Source organism: Danio aesculapii, chromosome 22 (genome assembly GCF_903798145.1).
Source record: "Danio aesculapii chromosome 22, fDanAes4.1, whole genome shotgun sequence".
NCBI lineage: Eukaryota > Metazoa > Chordata > Actinopteri > Cypriniformes > Danionidae > Danio > Danio aesculapii.
The window spans coordinates 28804115-28830393 of record NC_079456.1 but is presented as its reverse complement, the minus strand read 5'-3'; the positions used below and the strand labels follow the sequence as shown (position 1 = coordinate 28830393).

Here is a 26279-nt window from a genome sequence, read left to right as displayed (position 1 = left end):
CTGTGTGCATTAAGCAATGTGTAAGTGTTTAAGGCGCACAACTAATGCGCTCTGCACTGGACTTTAGACCAGCTTTCAGCTGGTCAATTCCACAGTCTATTTAAGTTCCTCAAAATAGCAACGCGCCAACAATGCGCCCTAATACACCTCCTTTCTAGACCAGAACACCCACGAGTCCACAAAGTGTCGCAAATTTACTATTTTTTGATTTACTAAATCAAAGCGGGAAAATTAGGTTGCGTTAGTCTAAAAATAGCAACACATCACGCCAAACACGTCTTGCGCCTTATTGCGCCGGGTGTATGATTGGGCCCTTGGTGTATTTTTTAGAGTGTACTTAGGAATGACCTGTAATTCTAACATAAAATAATCTGGATGCCTAATCCTTTCAATCTCATCTCTTACACTAACACTAACCAGGCTAGACACCCATCAGGATTCAGTTTTAAAATGAGGAACAGTAAAACTTAGTAGAACCATTCCTTATCGCATATGTGTAGGACAGTCATCCTGAGTCTGAACACACACACACGCATGCACCCATGCACGCACGCACGCACACACACACACACACACACACACGTACATACATACAGTACACACACTAGGGCTGTATGATATTGGAAAAACTTGATATTGTGATTTTATATTTTACTGCGATAAATATTGCGATATAATACAGTTTCACTGGAATTGGTATTCTGGGCAGTCTAACAGTATTCAGCTACAGAAATTGAATAATCAAAATGCAAAAATGCTTTTATTTGTCTCATTTCTTGTCCAAATATCGAAGAATTCTAAAATAAAAAGGTAAAAATATTGTTTTTTTTTAAACATCAGTTTTTCCTTAAGACAAGCAAAATTATCTGCCTGTGGGGTAAGAAAAATAATCGTTTTTGCTTTGAAATGTAGATATTTGGACTAGATTTTTTTGTTGCATATATCATATAAATTCTGTATAAATACAGTAATAAAATACAATTCTGTAGCTCGTGCTCACCTATAATTGAGATTCAACATTGCATATCTTGCGATGTGATAATTGCGCATATATTGTGCAGACCTAATGCACACAAACACACACATACACAATAAGGAGACATGCAAAAGACCTTTTTTTCCAAAGGATTGTTTTCATCCTTTAGGCATTTTGTATCATGCTGATATATATTCTAACGTTAATTTTCAAATAGGTTTGCTTTTATTTAGTTAAATAATGCTAAATATGGTGTGGTTTCATTAGCCATCACAAAAGAAATTTTGAGATTGATGTCTATTATTTTCACTTGGCTTTGATTTTGCTGACACATAACTGTCAAAGTTTCTCGGGTGGGACATTTTTCAAATCTAAACACAAAATCTTAACAAACTACAGTATATATTATATGCATATATATATAATTTTCAAGTGTGAATTCAAAAACTGGGTTAATGTACTAAACAGCTTTTCAATATCTTTTATAAGATATTCTAGAGATACATACTTGCTGATATGGGCCAAACTTTCTATCCTTGCAAGCTAATTTCTCATGCTTTCTATGCACTAAATAGATCTATAAATAAACAACAGCCTATGATTATTCAATGTTTGCTTATGTAGGTCTGATCATGCCCCTCAGACATGTGGGCTGGATTAGTAATGGATCAATAGATGAATCACGCTTCATTAAGGGATTACAGTTGTCTATCTGTTTACCAGTTCATTATATGCGGCAACAAAAATAATTTTTAATGAACAAATTGATCATACACTGCATGACCAAAACAAAAAGTCACTGTTTGGATTTAAGTAACATTATCAGTCTATGATTTGATCTTTATTGGAGCGATCAGAAAAGTTCTGGCTTGTCATTGATGCAGTGTAGCTTTTTATTTACAGTTGAAGTCAGAATTATTAGCCCCCCTGTTTATTTTTTCCCCCAATTTTTGTTTAATGGAGAGAAGAATTTTTTCAACAAATTTCTAAACATAATAGTTTTAATAACTCATTTCTAATAACCGATTTTATCTTTGCCATGATGACAGTAAATAATATTTTACTAGATATTTTTAAAGACACTTCTATATAGCTTAAAGTGACATTTAAAGGCTTAACTAGTTTAATTAGGTTAACTAGGCAGGTTAGGGTTATTAGGCAAGTTATTGTATAATGATAGTTTGTTCTGTAGAGAGTCAAAACAAAAGCTTAAAGGGGCTAATAATTTTGACCTTAAAATGGTTTTTAAAAAATTAAAAACTGCTTTTAATCTAGCCAAAATAAAACAAATAAGAATTTCTCCAAAGAAAAAATATTATCAGACATACTGTGAAAATTTCTTTGCTCTGTTAAACATCATTTGGAAAATAAAAAAATATTAAAATAAAACAAATCAAAGGGGGGCTAATAATTCTGACTTCAACTGTACATGTCAAATCACATTTACAACGGCCTTATTGGATCCTTCATTGTGCTCAAATTGTGAAAGGCGGCCTCTTTTTTTCTCATTAATTAATTTGAAGTTTATTAAAAGTCTCAAAATAAGATAAAGTAGATGATTAATGCTTCAGGCTCAGATTTTGGAGGTGCTTTTATTATCAGTAAAAAATCTTGGGAAAAAATGTATGTATTTTTTCTAGTCAGAAAAAGAGTTTGTGACACTGCATAAAGTTGTTGAAACAACGCCATGACAAATGTGCATCTTAATTAAAGCTAAAAATGATTATTTATTAACCTGAGGATAACAAATCAGTAAACTCCACTCCAGCACATTTCAAAGACGTTCAGTGGGGTTCAGGTCAATTCAGTGTGGGTCACTTTAATTTCAGTAGAGCTTTATACAATACAGATTGTGTCAAAGCAGTATTAAAGGCATAGTTCAGCCAAAAAAGACAATTTACTCACGCAGGGTGGCTCAAACCAAATGCACTTTTACGTTCTGAGAATGTGAGATACATCGCACTGTTTTTTTTGTTGACAAGAAATAAAGAAGTGTGCTGCACACTAGGCAACCACAGAATTATGTATTATGTGAAAGCACTGTTGTTAATATTGTTATAATTGTAACAGTGCTTCCCACACATAGACTTTACTTGGGCGGGCCAGGTATATTAACGGCTACTCGAGTATATTTGATATTTTTTTTTACCAATATTATTATCCTTTTACACTTTTTTGTATCCGCCAGAGATAACCAAACATCCACAAACAATTAACCAGTGGAAAATCTCCTGCCCTACACATTTTGTACTGATCATTGTGTGTGCGCGAGAACTGTCAACAACACTTCCTCGAACAATCTCACATGTGTCCCGCGGCTCCGGCCAGTGTTTCTAAATCTTCTAAAATGTCAGAAGTCAACTTTTGTTTTCGCTTTCAAAAGTTGTTGTGTTTTTAAATTACTCTTTTATTAAAGACTACTTTACGCTTGGCTTCGCAGCTGACAGCGTGCACAGCCAAAATTACAGAGAGAAAATGTAAATAATAGATTCTATAATCTAAACGATTCAAAAAAACTTTACTGTATACTCAGAGAGGACGCAACGACATCTAAACTATCTGCAAAATACAGTTGAAGTCAGATATATTAGCCCTTTCTGTTTATTTTTTTCCCCAATTTCTGTTTAATGGAGAGAAGATTTTTTTAACACATTTCTAAACATAATAGTTTTAATAACTCATTTCTAACAACTGATTTATGTTATCTTTTTCATGATGACAATAAATAATACTAGATATAAAATTTACTATTTTTCAAGATATACACTTTTTCAAGCTTTTACTTCTATACAGCTTAAAGTGACATTTAAAGGCTTAACTAGGTTAATCAGGTTAACTAGGCAGATTAGGGTAATTAGGCAAGTTATTGTTTAATGATGGTTTGTTCTGTAGACAGTGGAAAAAAATATATAGCTTAAAGGGGTTAATAATTATTAAAAATTTAATTAAAAATTAAAAACTGCTTTTATTCTAGCCGAAATAAAACAAATAAGACTTTCTCCAGAAGACTTTTTGACTTTAAGACTTTTAACCCTTTGACATGAACGATTACACTGATGTGTTCTACATCTACCCATCTATGTTGAGGGGGGGCCTTACAGTATTTTCCAGCTAAAATGGGGGTCTCAGTCAAAAAAAATTGGGAACCACTGCTGTAAAGGACAATCAGTAATCAGATCTATTTCTATTTCATACAAGGAATTCCAAATCATTAGGTTAATTTATTGTTTAGATTTCATGTGTACATGCAACATATATTTAAAAATTGATCAAAAATGGTTTATATATGAATATGATGACATATAGCCTATATTTACGAGGTCTAAGCAACATTTCTAGGTTTTGATGAATAGGTTGATGAATTACCTTAAGAACAGTAGCCTATCATTGTTAATGAACTCTTAAAAGCACATTTTAAACATTGACTTTTTATTTTATTTTTACCTATAAGCACAGTGTTAATGTTCAAACTAGTTATAATGTTTCAAGTGGCTGACAATAATAAATATTCTTAATAATAATAGGAATTATTCTGCCTTGTTATTGTGGTGGTACTTGTAGACATTTTTTTTTCTAAGGTGGTACTTAATGAGAAAAGTTTGAGAACCACTGGTTTACACTTTTTCTTCTAATTATTAATTATTAAATATCCATTTTATAAATATTGGCTGCTTTTATTCATTTTTCCTGTAATTTATTTTTCATATGCTGTTTATTTAATTCTCATTTCATTTGAGAGAGAGAGAAGAGGGGGAGGGGAGTGAGAGAGGGAGAGTGAGAGAGAGGGGGGGGGTGAGAGAGGGAGAGAGAGAGAGAGAGAGAGAGAGAGGGAGAGAGGGAGAGGGAGAGAGAGAGAGAGAGAGAGCAGCTCCTAAGTGCACATGGCTCCTAAATAGCATAAAAAATTGTTTCAACTGCCTTTTTAAAAACTTTAATCCATTGAAAAGAAACTGTGTATAACAGTGTCATAATAAATAAAAGTATTGTTAAAAATCGTATTATTTTTTGTGTCACATGCACATGCCATGGGTAAAGTATGTGTTTCAATCCGGCAACCACCGCAAGTATATTTCAAACCTGTGGGAAGCACTGTGTATTATTTAAAAATATAGTGATATTTATGACTTCATACAGAAGTCATACAGTTAAGAATAACTTGAAACAGCAACCACTAATCTCTCCTGCATCTTAAATAGTCTCTGTAGTCGTCTTGACAACACAAACACTGCCATCACCTCACCTCAACAGAAACCCCATTTCTGCTTTCATTTGATTGGAGAATGAAAAAAGACGACCCTGATGTACCTTATCCTGCAGGCACACATAGGGTAATGGCAAACATGCAGCAGGCAGTTAATAATAAGCAGCTCGCAAAACACTCAGCCATTAGAAAACCATTCAAAAACGGCACCTCTCAACGCAATACTAAGAATGTCAGTGGTTACAGGTTACATTTTTCAAAATATCTTCTTTTGTGAAAACTCATAAAGGTTTTAAACAAAAGGGTTAGTAAATTATGACAGAATTGTAATTTTTGTGTGAACTGTCCATTTAATGTGATAGATGTGGGGTTAAAGAATTAACCTTAATAGTAATTATTTAAAAAACATACTAATTATAAAAAAAAAATCCAAGCATAGATTTTTTAAGTATTTACTAGCATAAATAGTGTTTTGTTTGCTCTAAAAGTCTAAAGTTTTAACTAGTTTATACTAGTTAATGGGAATACTAGGAACATCCTCAAGAATATTATGAAAATAATTTCTTCAACATTTAAATTGGATCACAATCTTTCATTAAAGTTGTTCCTAAACTATTGAACAAAACCTATTCCTGTCTTAACCATTATGTGCTGCTGGGTCAAGGATGCCAACTAATGCTGTGATGCCAAATGCAAAATCAACAGCAAAACTTACAACTCAGGCTCATTCTGAAAGCGTACCGCTGTATAATTCTGGAGACATTTCTGGAAAGCACCAAATACTAACCAGAGGGTGTGTTGTTTTACAGATTTTGTTTCCGCAAATCCACTAGAGGCCACTGTGTACACTTTTTTTTAGATCTTAAATTTCTCTAGCGAGTGCCATTCATGCCTGCTGTTCTAGCATAAATCCACTAAAGGCCGCTGTAGACTGACCCACCCTCCTCCTTCCCTAAACCCAACGGATAGTGTCAACACAGGCTCATTCTGAAAATGTAGTCCCATAGATGTTTCCACAAATTATGTAGTCGGAGGTACGTATGGCTGCATTTTTTTAACGAACGCTAAGTGGCAGTATGACGCTGTTTCTTTTCGCGCTTGCCAGCTGACCGCTTAGCTCCGTGTGGAAGGCTTTCCCGCTGCAACCAGTTTGTCCAGTTAGCTTGTGTGCACGTTGGTGGACTAGAGATGCAGAGAGGAGTTGACCATGACGATGACGGGGTTTGAGTCCGGAGAAGAGTGGTTCTAGAAATCAGGTAAGACAAAAACAGAATCCAAAAAATAAAATGAACAAGTGAATAACAGGGTGAGAATGTGGAAAAATCCGAAAACATTGGTAAGAATCAGACGAGGCCATTTCTTTTTCTGGACGGCTTTGTAAATCGTTTAGGGAAGTAAGCGGGTGGGCAAGTCAATCGATAAAATTAATTGGGTTTAAGGAAGGAGGAGGGTGGGTCAGTCAATTGGTCAGTCGGCCAATTAGTCATTTAGTCAGTCAGACAGACAGTCAGTTCACAGCAGCCACTGGTGGGTTTACGCGAGAACAGCGAGCACGAATGGCACTCACGAGCGAAATTTGAGATATGACAAAGCACACACAGTGGCCTCTTGTGGATTTGTGAAAACAAAAACCGCAAAAACACCTACCTCCCGGGACGTATTTCATGGTCTCCAGAAACGTCCATAGGACTACGTTTTCAGAATGAGCCTGGGTTGCATAGTGTTTTTAAAAGCTAACCAGAAAAAGAAAAGCTACTTGATTTTTACCACATTTTCAGATTTTACCACATTCTCACCGTATTATTTACTTGCTTATATTATTTTTTTGACCTTGTTTTCGTCTTGCTTTCTGGAACCGTTCTTCACTGGACTCAAACCCCGTCGTCACAGTCAACTTCTCTCTGTCTCAAGTCCCCTGACATACGCAGTGAGCCTCTGGACAAACTGGTAACAGTGGAAAAGCCATCCATACGGAGGTAAGCAGTCGGCTGGTAATCAGCTGGTGTCATACCGCCCCATAGTGTTTGTTTTAAAGATGAAATGCAGCTATACATAGCTCTGGCTACATAATTTACGATCTCCAGAAATGTATATACTGTAGGGCTATGTTTTCAAATTACAAATTTTATCTCTTCCAAATAGGAAAAACCACTAACAATCAAGAATGCATGATTATTTGCTGCTTTGCAATGAAAAAAAATGTTGTTATAAAGGGAGTCAATTGGGCAAAAACAGCCACGAACATGACGAAACAATACACAAGGGTTTAGACAATTCTGAAAAACTTTTAATCTACTTCAAATGTTGACTGTACTGCATACCTTAGAGGTCATTATAGCTTTCAACATTAGTGCTTCTGTCAACTTTAAAGATATTTGTGAGGAGATATTTGTGTATTCATTCAACTTTTTAAAAAAATGTGAACTGTGATTCTTGTACTTCACTGTCTCTAAAATTATGTTGAAAAACTTAAGAACTCTTTAAAATGAGGTACCTTTAAAGGGCCACGAAACCCCCTTTTTTCAGGTCAAGTCTACCTCAGAAATTTGTCAAAAAATTCTCCAAGATGGGCGTGGAGCAGCGCTGTGAGCAGAGGGAGGAGTGGGCATGGCTGACAGAGCAGGAAAAAAAATGTGGAGCGAACTGTCAGTTAGCTCACAAAATGAGACACAAAGCGTGAGGAGACCCATGATTTTATAGTTTACAAAGTTAAAATGCAAAGAAATAAACAGTGAGTAATTTAATGCCCTGCTACATTTATCATTCATAATTTCATATACACATAACCAAAAATGAGGAGGTCGTCTCTCCTCCTCAATCCCCGGGTCTGAATCCAGACACAGTGGATAGCAATGCAGTCTCTTGGGTTACTCCAGGGTTTCTTAAACCTTTAAAAAACAGAAAACCTTAGCCTTCTTTTTGGGCTTTAAAGGTGCTTACATATGACACTGCAGAATGCTTTCTAGTTAGTCAGCTCAACAGATTTTTGAAACAAAGCTAATGACTTAAAGAACAAGCAATCATACAACATCCATAAAACTAAAAGCAGTTCTCATGGGTACTAGAAGGTCAAACAATCCCATCATGCAGGGGGTTTCAGAATCAGGTCAGTGTCCACGCAACTGTAAGAAGCAATCAAAGGGAAGCGGCAAATGTGTTCAGAAGGGAGGTTTAACCTTCAGCTACTGCAATTAAGATGAAAGCATGAGGAGTGGTTGTAATACACATCTTTTGATGTGTTTGGCTGAGAGGCAGTCGCTTCTGTGGGAAAGTATGAGTCAGTCACTGATCAGGGCGGACCACTGCATTCAGTTCCCTGGCTATCCTAAAAAAGGATTGAAAAACTCCTTTCACACATAGAGCAGGTAAAAAAAAGTATTGAACGCGTCATGATTTTTCCTGGTAAATATATTTCTAATATTTATATTAATAATTATTAATATGTTAACAATATTTCTTGTGCTCCGGTTTTCCCCACAAGTCCAAATACATGTGTTATAGGTGAATTGGGTAGGCTAAATTTGAATGAGTGTGTATGGATCTTTTCCAGTGATGGGTTGCGGCTGGAAGGGCATCCGCTGCGTAAAACATATGCTGGATAAGTTGGCAGTTCATTCCGCTGTGGCGACCCCAGAATAATAAAGACTATTTAGCTTACCCAATTAACTTATAGTGCATGTGTTTGGACTGTCGGGGAAACCGGAGCACCCGGAGACAACCCCCGCCAACACGAGGAGAACATACAAACTCCACACAGAAATGCCAACTGGTTCAGTCAGGACTTGAACAAGCTCCCTTCTTGCTGTGAGGCGAGAGTGCTAACCATTGAGACCCTGTGCAACCCTAGATTAAACTGTTTTCCACTTTTTTATTCAATTATTACCAATTATCTAACTGACAGCAGAAGTCAATGATTCATTTGAATGATTTAGCCTGACATGTTTACTGCTCTAAAATATTTTAACTGTTTCTCAAAATAAAATATATTGTGTTCAAAAAGGAAAAAACATGTTTTTTTTAGCCAGACATCTAAAAATAACTTATTTTAGAGCAGTAATCACAATACCGTGATACCGTGTTATTTTTATCCAAGGTTATCATACTGTCAAAAACTTATACCGGCACATGCCTAGTGTCACTGTATGGAAATTAAATAAAAAACAAAAAGGTAAACAACTTTTTATAACACAACTCTAACTTTCTGACAATGATACGTTCTCACAATTTCACACTTTTCTAGTCAGAACTGCTTTATATCTTAAGTTTATATCTCAGAAATTTTAATTATTAACAAATATTAGCCACTCACAATCTTATTATAAAACCACATGAGAAAGAACTCCAAGAAATCAAAACACTTGATCTAAGAAAAAAACAATGTTTCAACTCAGAATTCTACCTTTTTCTTATTTTATATCACGCACTACATATCTCAAAATTGTAGGTTTATATCACGCAATTCTTGTTTATTGCTCACAATTCTGATATTTTCTATGAGTCACACAGTTTAACATTACATGAATTGATTGATTGATTTTATTTGACAATTCTAACAAAAATATACAAACAAGTCCAGTTAGACCAATTCATACATTATTTCAAAAACTGTCGAGGATAAAGTACACAAAAAAGGCACAGGCTTATTTCCATTGTGGTCCTCAATATTCTTAAAAAATTAACGAGCAAATCATAAATGGAATGCAAACATCATCAGCTCAGCAACTCAGCACAACAAAATCCTCAACTTCAACTCTAAAACAACTAAAAATCGTGGGCAAAACATTCCAAGCAGCAGAGCTAGTACACAAAAAATAATTTCTACCTGATTCACTCTTCTCTATATGGGTAAATATCCCTGCTACGCGCTCTTGTAGAATTACAATGTACCTCACTAACTAAAACATAATAATTAAGAAAATATTTTGGGACCATACTCTTTAAAATCTTAAAAACCATCACTAATTACAATTTTTTTTACCCTATTCTCAACTTTTAAAAAATTACTTTGACTATAATGTTCATTATTTAAATGTGTCAGTGGAGGTACTTTCATAACAATTCTACACAACATTTTTTAGCCGTCTGCTATTTATTTTTCATTTTTTTAGAACTACCGCTGTACCAAAAATTCTGCAGCATAGTCAAAGTATAGCTGCACTAATGCACTTGCTAAAATTTTTAAAGTTTGGGTATCTAGGAGCTCTGCCTGTCTTGCTAAAAACTTAATTTTCGAACAAATTTTTGAATGGACTATAACAGCCATCTTTTCACCTGTCAAATTACTATCTAAAATGCAACCCAAACATTTCACTTCCTGTTTTGGAGTAATAATTTGATCCCTACTTTTATCTCTGACCTGACACATTTTCTTAGGTTTGCAGTTGAAAAAAAAAAAAAAACATTTAGTTTTACCCAAATGTAAAGCCAATTTATTAAGGCAAAACCATTCAGAGACTTTCTCAATTTGTTTACTCATTTCGTTTTCAATAAATTCCTTCCTCTCATGAGACACAATTATTGCTGCATCATCCGCATATAACAAAAGCTTATTTGAACAAGCAATTTTCAAATCATTTATGTATATTAAAAGAAGCAACGGACCTAAAACACTGCCTCGTGGAACCCCAATAAGTGACGGGCGAATAATCTGATTACACTTCATTTAAATCTATTAGTTGACTTCTGTTTTCAAGGTAAAATTTTATCCATTTACAGGCCATATTTCAATGACATTTAAGGTTTTAAAATCGCTAAAATTTTCTGCAATACCGTTCCTAAGGTATTTATTCATTTTCTTTTTGGCTTAGTCCCTCTATTAATCTGGGGTCACCACAGCGAAATGAACCGCCAACTTATCCAGCAAATGTTTTACCCAGCAGATTCCCTTCCAGTTTTTGAAATAAATGAAGACAGCAGAAGTCAATAATTAATTTTAATAATTCAAACTGACATGTTTACTGTTCCAAAATATTTTAAATGTTTCTCAAAATAAAAAATATTGTGTCCAATTTGTGTAAAAAGGTTTAGTTTTTTACCCAGATATTTAAAATAATATATTTTAGAGCAGTAATCACGTTACTGGGAAACTGTGAAACCGTGATATTTTTATCCAAGGTTATCATACCGTCAGAATCTTATACTGGCCCATGCCTATTGATGAGTCTTGTTGATTTCTACCTGTAACATTACGAAGCATTCACCTTGTTTAGTCTTTCCGTGTTTGACCCTTGTCTTATTCCCTTGTTTACATTGTCTGCCGCCTGTATTGACCTTTTTGTCTGTGACCAGGCTTCTGGTAGGGATGCACTGATGCCGATACTTGAATCAGATATCGGTTCGATACCACATATTTTGCTGGATTGGTATCAGCCTGCTGGTACCGATCCAAATCTGATCTTGCGCATGCGCTATAATCTGTGAAATTTATAAGCCAACAAAGCCATGAAGGTAGCCTATGATAAAACACTAGAAATTTGTCATGTAGGCCTACTATATGCCAAATGTACTGAAGCCATTCTATAGTTTAATGTGAAGTACAGATGAATATTCACGTGGTTAAATTCATGTTTACTTCATCACTTCCCACCGCTGCGCCTGTCAATCATTCTTCATTCATTCACAATTAAAACTGCGTGTCACGTTCATGACAACAAAAACAAAAACAAAACTTTCTCCAAGACTATTTTTTCCTGTTAATATAAATAATCAGTGGAAAAATGTATTTAGTTTTGCATTAAATGGGTAAATTTTGACCTGCAACAAGGAGTTCATTGCTGTTTCTAAATCATGTTGCGCTGTGTCTGTTAGATCAGCAGATCGCATTCGCAACACTGGAGTAGAGAGGGTTATTACCTGCTCTTCACACACAAAGTAGGCCTACCTGAAATTGTAAATTAGAAAAGGCTCAATAATACATTGGACAGATCCCCAACGCACTCATTTCTTCCATTTGTGCTGATAAGTTTTGAAAGTGTCCACAGATCCTAGAGGGCTGCGCGCTGTGTCTCAGTGATGCATCAAGCGATTCATTCACGCACCGGCTGCGCAGAAGCGACATGAGCCGCTCCATAAAATTATTCTCACAATGTGTTTCTATTTTCTCATCCTTCCGACTGAGTTTATTTTTCAGAGGGGAATACTGTCAATGCTGAGAATTATTTGTAAAGCCTGGCTCATTGTGGTCAAAATAGTTGATTAAATTAGTAAAAGTGAAACTGAAGGGCACAATATGGATTGTCATTAACAGAAAAGGGAATGTTTATAAAGTGAAACTGGCCACAGACAGTTTAGTTTAGTTTGTGTCAAACCTGCAGGAAAATATCAGGCTTTGCTATAAGGCTGGTTATTTTACCAACGATTAGGGTCAATAATGGTAGCCTATTACAGATTTCAATGAAAGTCCTAACATTAAAAATAGAAACATAAGCTGGACCACAACAGATCAATGTTGAATGCTTTAACATATGTAGCCTAGTTTACAGCAAGCCTCATGTTTTTAGTTAGATTGTGTCATCTGTCATATACAGTAGGTCTATAGGTCTGTTATTTTTACTAAAGAAGACATATTAATTGAGTTTATCACCTGAACTATAGAAACTGTATTATGCTTAAAAAAAAAAACAAACAAAAAAGCAAAGAAAAAATAATGACACAGTATTGGGATCGGTTCCAAAAAAATTGTATTGGTGCATCCCTAGCTTCTGGATTTCCCTTTATGTTACCGTTTGCTACTGATTGTGACCATTGCCTGCCTGACTATGAGTCTTAATAAAACTGCATATTGGATCCTCACTCCGGAGTCACCCGACTCCACTGTGGTTACAATATTCAAACAGAGAAAAGTTATTTTGAATATAAGATTTTTTTTACAAAACTTTGCTATTACTGTATTTTGCATCATAAATACAGCTGTGGTTTACACAACAGAGGAAAAGTTCTCAGCTTTAGAGTTATTAGTGTTAACATGTGGTTCATCGAGTGAATGAGTCACGCAAACTGATTCAGTGAGCATTCGAACAGACTCAGACCACAGACTCAAATTCAGTTTGATTAGTCAATCATGAGAAACCACTGCTATTGTGTGTGTATCTGTCTCTTCTTATGTTACACACACTTCTGTTCATGGTGCTCTTCGCTAACAAGATGAAGATCTGAGTCAGCTGCACCGAACAAGTGTACTAATGGAATAAACAGCAAAAATAAAAGCTGTCTCTAAAGAAACGAAGCAGTAAACCCAGAGCTGGCCTACAGATGCAGAAACCACAAGAGAAGAAGCCAAACACCACAGACATCTGCTGTACATTTCACCACACTGAGCCCTGCATGAACCTGAACGACATCTGACTTCTGCTGCCTTGAGAACTAAATATTGGAAGTCATAAATCAAACAATGATTGAGTTAAGCGTACTTTGATCAAGCCAACTAAGAGATCATGAATACGATGACTTTGAATTCAGGATTTTACACCAGCAGAGACGAAGCCAATCAGATCTGTGAGCAGTAATGAAAACAATTAATTTTGGGTTTTAAAATGTGGAAACAAAAACATCTATTTAGAAAATACAACAATAGATTAGTTTTTTGAATTGTTATAAAAAGCTCATTGTATTTGATTAGGTTTATATAAATAATAAAAATATCATTGTTATTATTATTAATATTTATTTTAATAATTAGCTGTTTGTGTAATTTATTTGCTCAACTGTTTAAATCTTGATTCTCACTCAGTAGGCTGCAGTGAGCCAGAATAAATGTTTAAAACTTCATCCTCACTCAGTGGAGTAGGGGAGCGCGGGGCACAAAGTAAGGCGGGGTAAAATGTAACACAGACTTTTTAATGTATTTGCTCAGGGTTAACCATGGCATGCTTCCGAGGTTTTCACCACAGTGTCAGCAGACATCTTCCTGCCAATTATTGAAAAAGTTAGGCGAAATTTGGTTGAGAAACACAGGAGAAACCATTTTTGCAGCATAAAAGTATTTTTTATTAGTCAATATTTTTTTAATTTTAATTAAATCTGTGAAAGGATGTAAGTAAAATCTTATATTGTTATGACTACCGTCCTCTAGGCTAAAAGATTGAACCATTTTGAAAGATGTGAAAAACACACAGTGACTGCTAGCCAGTTTTGAGGAAAACACAACACTGCAGGGTTAGTTGTAACAGGGTGTTACAACACACTGTTGGACACCAACTAAACTAACAAAATAATTTTTGAATTTTGTGTGTAATGTTAAAAACTTTTGAAATAAAATGTTTTTAATAGAAAATATTTTTTGATAGACAAAAAAAATATTTTATTGCTAATACTACAAATAAATGCATTGTACAATAATGGATAATAATGCAAATAAATCCAAATGTGTATCCAATAGATAAATAAATAAACATAATGTGCTTTGTATAATAAAATAAACTGAGCTAAGTACTGAGGAAATATAGCTAGCTACTATTCAAAGTAAACTGGATTTAAATTAATTGTGTAAAATCTGATTTTTTAGCATGTGTTACAGCTAACCCTCTGTCTGTTACAACAGCTTGCCCCGCATGTGGGGTAAATAGTAACATTTATACTCCTGGGATTTTTTCAATACTGCACAGAAACCATAGGTCCAGCGATCATACAACCAGTGCTCATTTGTAGGAGAGGCTTGTGTGTTGTTGGTAAAAAACAAATTGTTTGTCTAAGCCCATTACTTTGTTCATTATTTGGCCAAAACAAAAAAAAGTGTTATTTTGTGCCACGCTCTCTCCAACAGTTATAACTGTTAAACTCTTCATCCTCACTCAGTAGACTGCAGTAATAAAACTGTTTAAATCTTCATCTTCACAGACTGCATTGATAACGGTTTAAAACATTCTCACTCACAAGGCTGCAACAACAACTGTTAAAATTAATCCTCACTCAGCAGACTGCAGCCATAATAACTTTTAAACTTCTTCCTTGCTCAGTAGACTTCACTAACCTGTTTAAAACGGCATATTCAGTCAGTAGACCACAGGAAGCTATACTGTAATAACTGTTAAACTTGATCCTCACTTTAAAGACTGCAGTAATACATGTTTCATCCTCACTCACAAACTGCAGCTATAATAACGGTTTAAAACTTCATCCTGTCTCATAGACTGCAGTTTTAACGGTTAAACTCTTCATCGTCACTCAGTTAGCAGCAGTAATAAATGTTCAACTCTTCATGCTCACTCGGTAGGCTGCAGTAAAAACTGCTAAACTCTTCATCCTCACTCAGTAGGCAGCAGTTACAAGTGCTCACCTTCAGCTCTCTCCCTACTTCACGACGGCGGCTGCTGGACTCGTCCACGCTGCAGTTCGCTAGTTTAATTAGCAAGTATATCGGATAATCCTTCGCAACCATACTGACGCTGCTCTGTGGCTAGGAGGGAAGGAAATTCGCCCGCGATCGCAACCTGCTCCGCGGTCTAGAGTTGCATCGTCGAGCTCCGTCTGTGAGACTGCGGAGCGACTAGCGCTGCTGGAGAGAGAAAGCGGGAGCGCGCAGCGTGAAGGCGCACGAAGCGAACCAATTCGCTTCAACCGCATCCGACACACGCAGAGCTGAAAATTATAAAGTACTGCCCCGAGGAAATTTATCTTTTCCTTCAATAAGTTCTCATTATTTGAGAACTTGAGAATAGGAGAATAAGAATAAGAAATAGATCATTAACTTTGAGAATAAGAAATAGATCATTAACAAATCTAAGCGTAATAAATAAATGTATATTTAAACGACAAATTGAATTAATTTACATTTATAATGCAAATTTATTATATAGCCAATTTATATATTAATATATTTTGTGATTTGGTAGACACTTAATATAATATAATCATACTTTGATTAAACAAACAAAGAAACAAATAGTGGATATAAAAAACATCAATAAATAAACAGTACACCACTTGTAAGTACATAAATGTAACAATGGAATATAAAAGCAACTAAATATTTTCAATAAATTAAAAAAGGTCAAAGTAATATTCACACTAATTGTAACTGGACAGATAGATAGATATTCCTTCCCAGAAATTTCAGCATGACTCTTCACTTTTGTGCTTTTGTTTTGTTGACATAGATGACTTTTTTCAGTCCATTAGAGTTTTATGTTACATGTAATGTCTAAATATGTTTATTGCATTACTTTAATAACTTGTATGAACTTAAGAAATTAACAGATTGTAGCCGATATAAAAAAATTGGATGACTAATAACTTCTCATTGCTAAATTCAGATAAAACTGAGGTTTAAGCTTATTGGACCCAAAAACCTCACATGCAAAAACCTACTGTTTAACCCTTGATGGATTCTTAGTTCAGTCCTCATCTTCAGACAAAAATTTGGGGATAATTTTTGATAACAACTTGTCATTTAAAGGCCATATTTCAAGCATCTGTAAAACTGCATTTTTTCATCTTAAAAATGTTGCCAAACTTCGACATATGCTATCAATGTCTGATGAGGAAGAGCTTATTCATGCTTTCATGACCTCTCGATTAGATTATTGTAATGCGTTACTATAGGCGGTTGCCCTGCTGGCCTAATTAACAAACTTCAGCTAGTTCAAAATGCAGCCGCTAAAGTGCTTTCTAGAACAAATAAATATGATCATATTACTCCAGTTCTTTTATCATTGCATTGGCTCCCTATTAAACATTGTATAAATTTAAATAATTTATTGAAATTTTATTGACTACCCACAAAGCCCTGAACACCTAGGCTCCCCAGTATTTGAGGGAGCTCCTATTGTATTATAGCCCATCACGTCCTCTACGCTCAATTAATTCTGGACAATTGATTATTCCCAGAATATCAAAATCAACTGTAGGCGGTAGATCTTTCTCATATCTAGCACCTAAATTCTGCAACAGCTCTCCTTGCACAGTTCGGGAAGCAAACACACTCTATCAGTTTAAAACTAGATTAAAGACACATCTCTTTGCATTAGTATACACATAAAACACAAATGCTTTTGAGATCCAAATCCTCTAGGATTGTTAGTCTTCATTATTTAGGGCAATAGGAGCCGGGAACACTTCCCCAAAGACATTATAATTTGAACAGAATCTGCACTTATGTTAGTCTTACTTTTATTATTCCCGAGGTTTCCATATTCCTGGACCAGGCCATATCTTGAGCAGCTGCTGTGGCGGTTATAGAGGAGTGGAGAGCATGAGACGGATCCTTGTAAGACCCCAGTGACAGAGAGAGTCCTCGCATTGATCCTGAAGGGACAGCCTCTACACCAGCCTGTGACCTCACCCATCTGCAGCTTCTCCACGATGGACGTCCAGTGCTCTCCAGCCTCCGCCGCCTAGAGTGCAGCTCTGCACAAGACGTTTGGCCATAGGAGAAATGGTTGTGCCCAACTGAGCCTGGTTTCTCTCAAGGTTTTTTTAATTCTTCACTTTCAAAAAGTTTTTTCCTCGCCACTGTCACCACTGGCTTGCACTGTTCAAGACGTGGAGCTGCGCATTGATGGATTTGCTCTTCAGTGTTTGAACTCTCAGCAGTGAATATTAAACCAAACTAAACTGAACTAAACTGAACTTCAAAACTGAAAACTGAACTGACACTGATTCAATTTACTATAATTTTATATGAAGCTGCTTTGACACAATCTACATTGTAAAGGCACTATTCAATAAAGATTAATTGAATTGAATTAACTTTAGTGCATGTGCGATAGTGTTTAGTGTAAATGACACAGAGTACCTTCTCTGTTTGTGGGAAAAAGTTAATCGTATGACATTCTAATCAACACCTGCTAATGGTTGTGTTCTTGTAACAAAGCAGCGTTAGATGTTAAAACTTCCAAACATTGGTGTATGCCTATAAATCAAAAAAGTACAGTAATTTGCTATAAATATTTTACAATTCTTTTACTTTCCTGCTGTATTTTAATGTTAAAATTACAGCAACCTGAATTAATCAAGTTTTTGTGAAAGTAATTGTGTTAGGACTAAAATAATTTGGATGTACCCTAGTAATAGGTTATGGTTTCTAAAAGATCTTAAAACATGTGTAAATGAGAAAAAGCAGCTTTTTACAATGGGGATACTGAATTAGTTAATTAGGTGAAATTAAGAAAGCTAAATTAGCATATAAAGACAAGATTGAGGAGAAGTTATTTAAGTGCTAGGAAAGGCATGGAAAGGAATGAACAGTGTCATGGGAAGAAAGAAACAGGCATGTTTATTACAAGGTGCACCTATGGTGGAAGTTTAATTTTTTTTTTTGCTAGGTTTGATAAAGGGGAATGCACAACTTGATGTGATAGAATATGTTTTAATTTTCCAGCATATGAGCCCATTAGATATTGGATTGACATTTGCTGCAACTGCAGAGTGCATTTTTTAAAAACAAATGCAGAGATTATATGTCATTAGGAGGTTACAACAATTTTGTGTGAGTCACGATGTTCTGGAGATGGTATACAAGAACTTGGTTGAATGTGTTGTGAGTTTTAACATGATTGCATGGTATGAACTGTTGCCAATTAAGGAAAAGCAAAAACTGTGTCGAGTAGTGAAAAATTGCCAAGGGAAATTGTAGGTAAAGCACAAAGACAACCAAATGAAATGTATTTAATGAGAATAAAATAGAAAGCACTCGTCATTACTGAAGATTGTTCCCATCCCTTAAATACAAAATTTCAGCTCTTGCCATCAAAAAAACTTTTTAGGCAACCTCAAGTAAAGAAAAATGTGTATCAAATGTCCTTTGTGTCGACTGCCATTAGAATTTTAAATACTGGGTATGTAAAGGGCTTTAAATAGAGTTTTTAATGTGATATACAGTTAAAGTCAGAAATATTAGCCCCTCTTTGATTTTTTTTTCTTTTTTAAATATTTCCCAAATGATGTTTAACAGAGCAAGGACATTTTCACAGTATGTCTGATAATATTTTTTCTTCTGGAGAAAGCATTATTTGTATTATTTCGGTTAGAATAAAAACAGTTTATAATAAAAAAATAATTAAGGACAAAATGATTAGCCCCTTTAAGCTAACTTTTTTTTTCGATAGTCTACAGAAAAAACTTTCGTTATACAATAACTTGCCTAATAACCCTACCCTGCCAAGTTAACCTAATCAACCTAATTAAGCCTTTAAATGTCACTTTAAGCTGTATAGAAATGTCTTGTAAAATATCTAGTCAAATATTATGTACTGTCATCATGGCAAAGATAAAATAAATCAGTTATTAGAAATGAGTTATTAAAACTATTATGTTTAGAAATGTGCTAAAAAAACTCTTCTCTCCGTTAAACAAAAATTGGGGGAAAAATAAACAGGGGGGCTAATAATTCAGGGGGGCAGTAGCAGCCCCGAAATGAGACGCAGATTCAGTTCCACATGAGGTTATTAATTAGCAAATAATATAAATATTTTGAACGTAAACATTGGGCGTCCTAACAACATGCTACATGTTGAGATTTGCAGTGATTATCAATTTTGCACCAGACAAAACACGACAGAAATGTAAATACAGCCATTCAGAAGCACAGAATAGTGCACTTACTACACTCCAGCCAAATGGTAAGTTTTGTAATCGAATTAATACATATTAAAACTTAACATTACTACATGTACTTTTAGTCATTTCTCCTGCAGTCATACCAACACTGACTCACATAATTAACACATCTCTTGACTCTGGTTTATTCCCCACTTCATTTAAGCAGGCTAGGGTAACCCCACTGCTAAAGAAACCCAACCTGGATCAAACGCTACTTAAAACTACCGACCGGTATCCCTGCTTCCATTCATGGCCAAGATTCTGGAGAAAATAGTGTTCAATCAATTCCTGGACATTCTTACTCAAAACAACCTCATGGACAACAAGCAATCTGGCTTTAAGAAAGGCCACTCAACTGAGACTGCCCTGCTCTCGGTCGTGGAGGATCTCAGACTGGCTAAAGCAGACTCTAAATCATCTGTCCTCATCTTGCTGGATTTATCAGCTGCTTTTGACACTGTAAACCACCAGATCCTGCTATCTACGCTTGAGTCACTGGGCGTTGCAGGCACTGTTATTCAATGGTTTAGATCTTACCTCTCTGACAGGTCATTCAGGGTGTCTTGGAGGGGAGAGGTGTCCAACCTACAGCATCTAAACACTGGGGTACCTCAGGGCTCTGTTCTTGGGCCACTTCTCTTCTCCATCTCCACAACATCTTTAGGACCAGTCATCCAGAAACATGGATTTTCCTACCACTGCTATGCTGATGATACCCAGCTATACCTCTCTTTTCACTCCCTCGGTTCCAGCTCGCATCTCAGCCTGCCTGTCAGACATTTCACACTGGATGAAAGATCATCATCTTCAGCTTAACCTCGTGAAAACGGAAATGCTTGAAGTTTCTGCCAACCCGACTCTACACCATAACTTTTCAATCCAGATGGATGGGCAACCATTACTGCATCCAAAATGGTAAAAAGCCTTGGAGTAACGATTGATGACCAACTAAACTTCTCTGACCACATTTCTGCTCGATCTTGCAGATTCGCACTCTATAACATCAGAAAGGTCCGAACCTTCCTATCTGAACATGCAGCTCAACTCATTGTTCAAGCTCTTGTTCTCTCCAAACTGGATTATTGCAACTCTCTACTAGCCGGGCTTTCAGCTAACTCTATCAAACCTCTTCAGCAGCAGCACGAGTGGTCTTTGATGAACCCAAAAGAGCACATGTCACTCCGCTACTCACCCATTTGCACTGGCTGCCAGTTGCTGCTCGCATCAAATTCAAAGCTCTGATGTTTGCTTACAAAGCGACCTCTGGCTTTGCTCCTTCTTATCTGCTCTTACTTCTGCAGATTTATGTCCCCTCCAGAAACTTGCGTTCTGTGAATAAAAGTCGCCTCGTAGTTCCATCCCTAAGAGGGAAGAAATCACTTTCCCGAACTCTCTCATTCAATCTGCCCAGTTGGTGGAATGAACTCCCTAACTGCATCAGAACGGCAGAGTCACTTGCTGTTATCAAGAAACGACTAAAAACTATTTAGTCTACACTTTCCTTCCTAATCTGCAATGCCTCTCTGGCTATACCACTAACTGTACTCTCTCAAAAAAACAACAACAAAAAAAAAACATTACTAATGCTTTGCTTCTTAGACTTTACACACCTGAAACTTGCCTATAGCACTTATTCACTGTTGGTCTTATAGTTGTGTAAATTGCTTACTTGTCCTCATTTGTAAGTTGCTTTGGATAAAAGCGTCTGCTAAATGATTAAATGTAAATGTAAACCACTGGGTGTCAAACTTACATACTGCACCTTTAAGTTAACATAATCACTTTGTGTTGGGACAACATGAACGAACTGTGTGGAACCCTGCATTTTTACAGTGTACAATACCAACCCAGACAAAACATCACTTTAAACTTTTGAAAACGTTTATAAAAGTTACTTTTTAGGTTAAAAGATTTTGGAAGAAAGATTAAGGTCCCATAATGCAATTCAAATGCAGAAATAAACAAAAAATAAAAAACATAAATAAAAAAATGGAAAACTGCAATTTTATGGATATTTTTATAATTCTAAATCTAAAATGTTCAATAAATAAATAAAAAAGATAAATAAATGTTACACATATTTATACTTAATGCTTTTCTTTAAATCTGATCTAGCCTGCTGCAGCAATCACTACACAAGCATCCCACAAGCGTCAGTCTGCACTGTTGCTCCTGTGTCAGTGAGCAGTGGCCAGCAGGAAATAAGGCCTGGTTTGACAGCTTTTGTTGTGTCCTGGTTGAGAGGTTCCTGTGATTGTGTGCCTATCAGGCGTGGGGAAGTGCAGCAACCACTCTGATGAACTGCAGCCAAAATACAGACGGTAAACAAACAGTCGCCTTTGACAGTCATTCAACAAAGTGTCACTCCAATACCCACACACCCCCATGGCCACCTTCTGACCTCTGAACACCATTTAATGGGGCTATAACAACTTTTGCATGCGCCTCTGTTGTCTAAATATATGCTAGAAAAGCACATGCAGTGCTACAACAGTCATCATTTATTTGTTAGTCATAAATGAAAGAAGCTGTGTCTGAAAGCTGGAAAATGCAATCTTCAAAGGACACATTCCTAGTTAGGAAGGCACGAAGACACATGCAAATCCTAACCTTCCCTTTCTGTCTCCTAAGAAACCTTCATCTGATAGTGTTTGAAGGAAACATGCATCCTTCGCAGCCTCTGATATCCCACAATCCTGTGTGCTCCATTCCTAGAAGATCAGCTAATAACAAAATTGATAAAACCACATTTAGTGTATAAATGTAAACAGGACTGAGGAGTAACAAGAAACTTTATTTGACGGGGTGATCATTAACCAACCCAGGCTCATTCTGATTACGTACCCCTGTATATATTTCTAGAGAGAGCAAAAAACGTCCCTGGAGGTATGTTTTTTTTGCAGGTTTTTTTTCGTGAATTTACGCCTGCTGTTCTCGCCACCAGAGGCTGTTGTTGACTGACTGACTGACCAACCGACCAATCCCACCCCCCTCTCTAAACCCAACCAATAGTATTTAAAAAAGCATCGATTGACCCGCCCACCACTTCCCTAAACTCAACCTCAGTGTTTTGAAAAGCAATCCAGAAAAAGAAAAGCCCTCGCCTATTTTTTACCACGTTTTCAGATTTTACCACATTCTCACCCTGTTGTTTACCTGTTTGTTTAATTTTTTGGCTTCTGTTTTTGTCTTACCTGCTTTCTGGAACTGTTCTTCACTGGACTTGAACCCTGTCAACGCGGTCAACTACACTCTGCATCTCAATTCCGTCATGCGTGCTTATAACAACTGTCATGAAGTGTAATTTGCTCAGTTATGACATCACAACTACAAATACATTATAGTTTTTGTCTTTATCATGACATAACTTGACATTACCAAGACAACAGAACTTGTAATATATCCGTCAAAAACATGATTGTCATGGAGCCATTATAAATATGTCATGAATATTATAACAGCTTATATACAACTACAGAGGTACAAGATGAATTTGTCATTAAAATGTTCTTAATACTTCTTCTGAGTAATTCTTATTACTCATACTCTAACAAATGATTTTGACAGAGCAATGACTCTTTTTAATGATATGTTTTAATCACAAATTCAGTTTGTGTCACTGAAAAAGTGACCAGGAAAATATGACAATCATGTTTATGACAGATTCATGACAAGGTGATGTTAATTTGTCATAACTGGTTGTGAAGTATTTGTTTTTGTCAAGCTGTCATAACAAACAATGTAATCTATGCATTTAACATAACTGAGCAAATGACACTCAATAAGAGTTGTCATAAGCATGCATGAAATTTGATTCACATTCATGGCATGTGTCGTGTCATGACTATAAAAGTGTCATTCAGTCCTATGAACACCCTGTCAAATAAAGTGTTACCCATGTTTTCCTTCACTCCTCAACACAGCGGCATGCATCATGTCATGGTTATAAAGATCACCCCTTCAATGACATATTTAAAAAACTAAATGTAAGTAACTGTTTTTTATTATAATTATATTTTGAATAGGTGGTAATCAAATAAGTAATAAGTAAACAAGTAATTTAGATTAACAAAGTGATTTACTTTACTTTTTAACATCATTTCATTCATTTTTCTTCGACTTAGTCCCTTAATTTATCTGGGCTCGCCACAGCGGAATGAATTGCCGATGTATCCAGCATATGTTTTACACAGTAGATGCTCTTCCAGCTGCAACCCAGTACTGGGAAACACCCATAATCACTCATTCATACACATACACTCCGGCCAATTTAGTTTATTCAGTTCACCTGTAGTGCATGTGTTTGGACTGTGGGGGAAACCAGAGCACCCCGAGGAAACCCACACGAACACGGGGAGAACATGCAAACTCCACAAAGAAATGCCAACTCACCCAGCCAGAACTTAAACCAGCTACCTTCTTGCTGTGAGGTGACAGTGTTACACACTGAGCCACTGTGTTGCCCTACTGTAATTTCTTTATTTAACATTATTTAACACAGAAGTAGCTTATATGAAAGGCAAAGACCTCTAGATCATGCTTATTTTACCAAAATAAAATATGATCATGTCTTGATTTTTAATCATTTAATTAGGACAGTAAAGTCTGACTTTGCTTAGACAAATGTCTTGTTACTTAACAGAAATAATGACAAGTCTAGAATATAAAGTCATGGTGCAGTGGAAAAAGAATGTGTATTGTGTATGACTCCCATGAGCTTGGAGGACTGCATCCATACATCTCTGCAATGACTCAAATAACTTTTTAATAAAGTCATCAGAAAAGTCAAAGAAAGTGTTGATGTGGGACTCCCAGAGTTCATCAAGATCCTTTGGAAATTATCTTCAATGCCTCCTCCTCCATAATACCACATATGTGCTCAATAATATTCATTTCTGGTGACTGGGCTGGCCAATTCTGGAACACTTTGATCTTCTTTGCTTTCAGGAACTTTGATGTGGAGGCTGAAGTATGAAAAGGAGCGCTATCCTGCTGAAGAATTTTTGCCCTATTTTGTGGTTTGTAATGTAATAGGCAGCACAAATGTCTTGATACCTCAGGCTGTTGATGTTGCCATCCAGTCTGCAGATATCTTGCACGCCCCTATACTGAATGTAATCCTAAACCATGAGTTTTCCTTCACCAAACTTGACTGATTTCTGTGAGAATCTTGGGTCCATGCAGGTTCCAATAGGTCTTCTGCAGTATTTGTGATGATTGCGATGCAGTTCAACAGATGATTTATGGGAAAAATCTACCTTCTGCCACTTTTCAGAATCAGAATCAGTTTTCATGCCAAGTGTGCTTCACACACACAAGGAATTTGTTTTGGCTACAGAAGCTTCCAGTGTACATAAAGTGACAAGTGACAACACAAAATAAATATGAAAAAAATAAATAAAAAATAAAAATGATAAACATTAAACAGATGCGGTTAGTCAAGAAACCTGGATGTTGAGTTGTATGAACAGATTGTTATAAATATACAGATTATAAGGTGCTGTGTACAAGTGCGAATGTAGAAAGTATTGCATTGTATATTGATATAAGGTGCTGTGTACAAGTGCGTATGAGAAAGTATTGCACATATTTATTTCATAAGGTGGACAGCCTGAGGAAAGAAACTTTTCCTGTGTCTGGCTGTTTTTGTGCTTGGTGCTCTGAAGCGTCGACCAGACGGTAACAGTTCGAACAGGTAGTGTGCTGGGTGTGAGGCATCCAGAGTGATTTTGCGAGCCCTTTTACTCACTCTGGAAGAGTACAGTTCTTGAAGTGTAGGAAGGGTTGTGCCAGTGATTCGTTCAGCAGTCCGGACTATTCGCTGTAGTCTCCGGAGGTCGGTTTTGGCAGCTGAGCCGAACCAGACAGTGATTGGAGTGCAGAGGATGGATTGGATGACAGCTGAGTAGAACTGTACGAGCAGCTCCTGTGGCAGGTTGAACTTCCTCAGCTGACGAAGGAAGTACAGTCTCTGCTGGGCTTTCTTCACAATAGAGTCTATATGAATGTCCCACTTCAGATCCTGAGAGATGTTGGTGCCCAGGAACCTGAATGACTCTACTGCAGCCACAGTGCTGTTCATGATGGTGATTGGGGGGAGTGCAGGGGGGTTTCTCCTGAAGTCCACTATCATCTCCACTGTTTTGAGCGTGTTCAGCTCCAGGTTGTTGTATCTGCACCATAACGCCAGCCGCTCCACCTCTTGTCTGTATGCAGACTCGTCACCGTTCTGGATGAGGCCGATAACAGTAGTGTCGTCTGCAAACCTAATGAGTTTGATGGAGGGGTCTTTTGCAGTGCAGTCGTTGGTGTACAGGGAGAAGAGCAGATTGATTCCAATTGATCAACTAGAAGTCAAGTTATTATTTGTTGCTCTTATAACTAGGATCAATGACAAAACTTTGAAGCTTAATATTTCAAAGTCATTGCAGATGGAACCTTATAATTCCAAGGCGACTAAATGTTATCCAGCAAATCTTGTTTTTCAATGTTCTCATATTTTCAGTGTGGAATGGCTATCATTATGTTTAATGTTATCTAAAAAAACACTTGACTAATTACTTTTAA

The 26279-nt window shown here is 36.3% G+C and overlaps 1 protein-coding gene across 3 annotated transcripts in view; it reads right to left on the bottom strand.

Moving 5' to 3' along the window:
- arhgef3 (Rho guanine nucleotide exchange factor (GEF) 3) overlaps positions 1 to 26279 on the bottom strand; it is a 175578-nt gene that overhangs the window by 41833 nt on the left and 107466 nt on the right. Inside the window, exon 1 of one of the 3 annotated variants that reach the window (XM_056447653.1) lies at positions 15451 to 15620. The exons of the other annotated variants lie outside the window; for them this stretch is intronic. Within the exon in view, the coding sequence (XP_056303628.1) occupies positions 15451 to 15552 (102 nt within the window). The 5' untranslated portion in view covers positions 15553 to 15620. Of the gene's footprint in view, positions 1 to 15450; positions 15621 to 26279 lie in introns of those variants that run through there. 3 annotated transcript variants of the gene reach the window in all.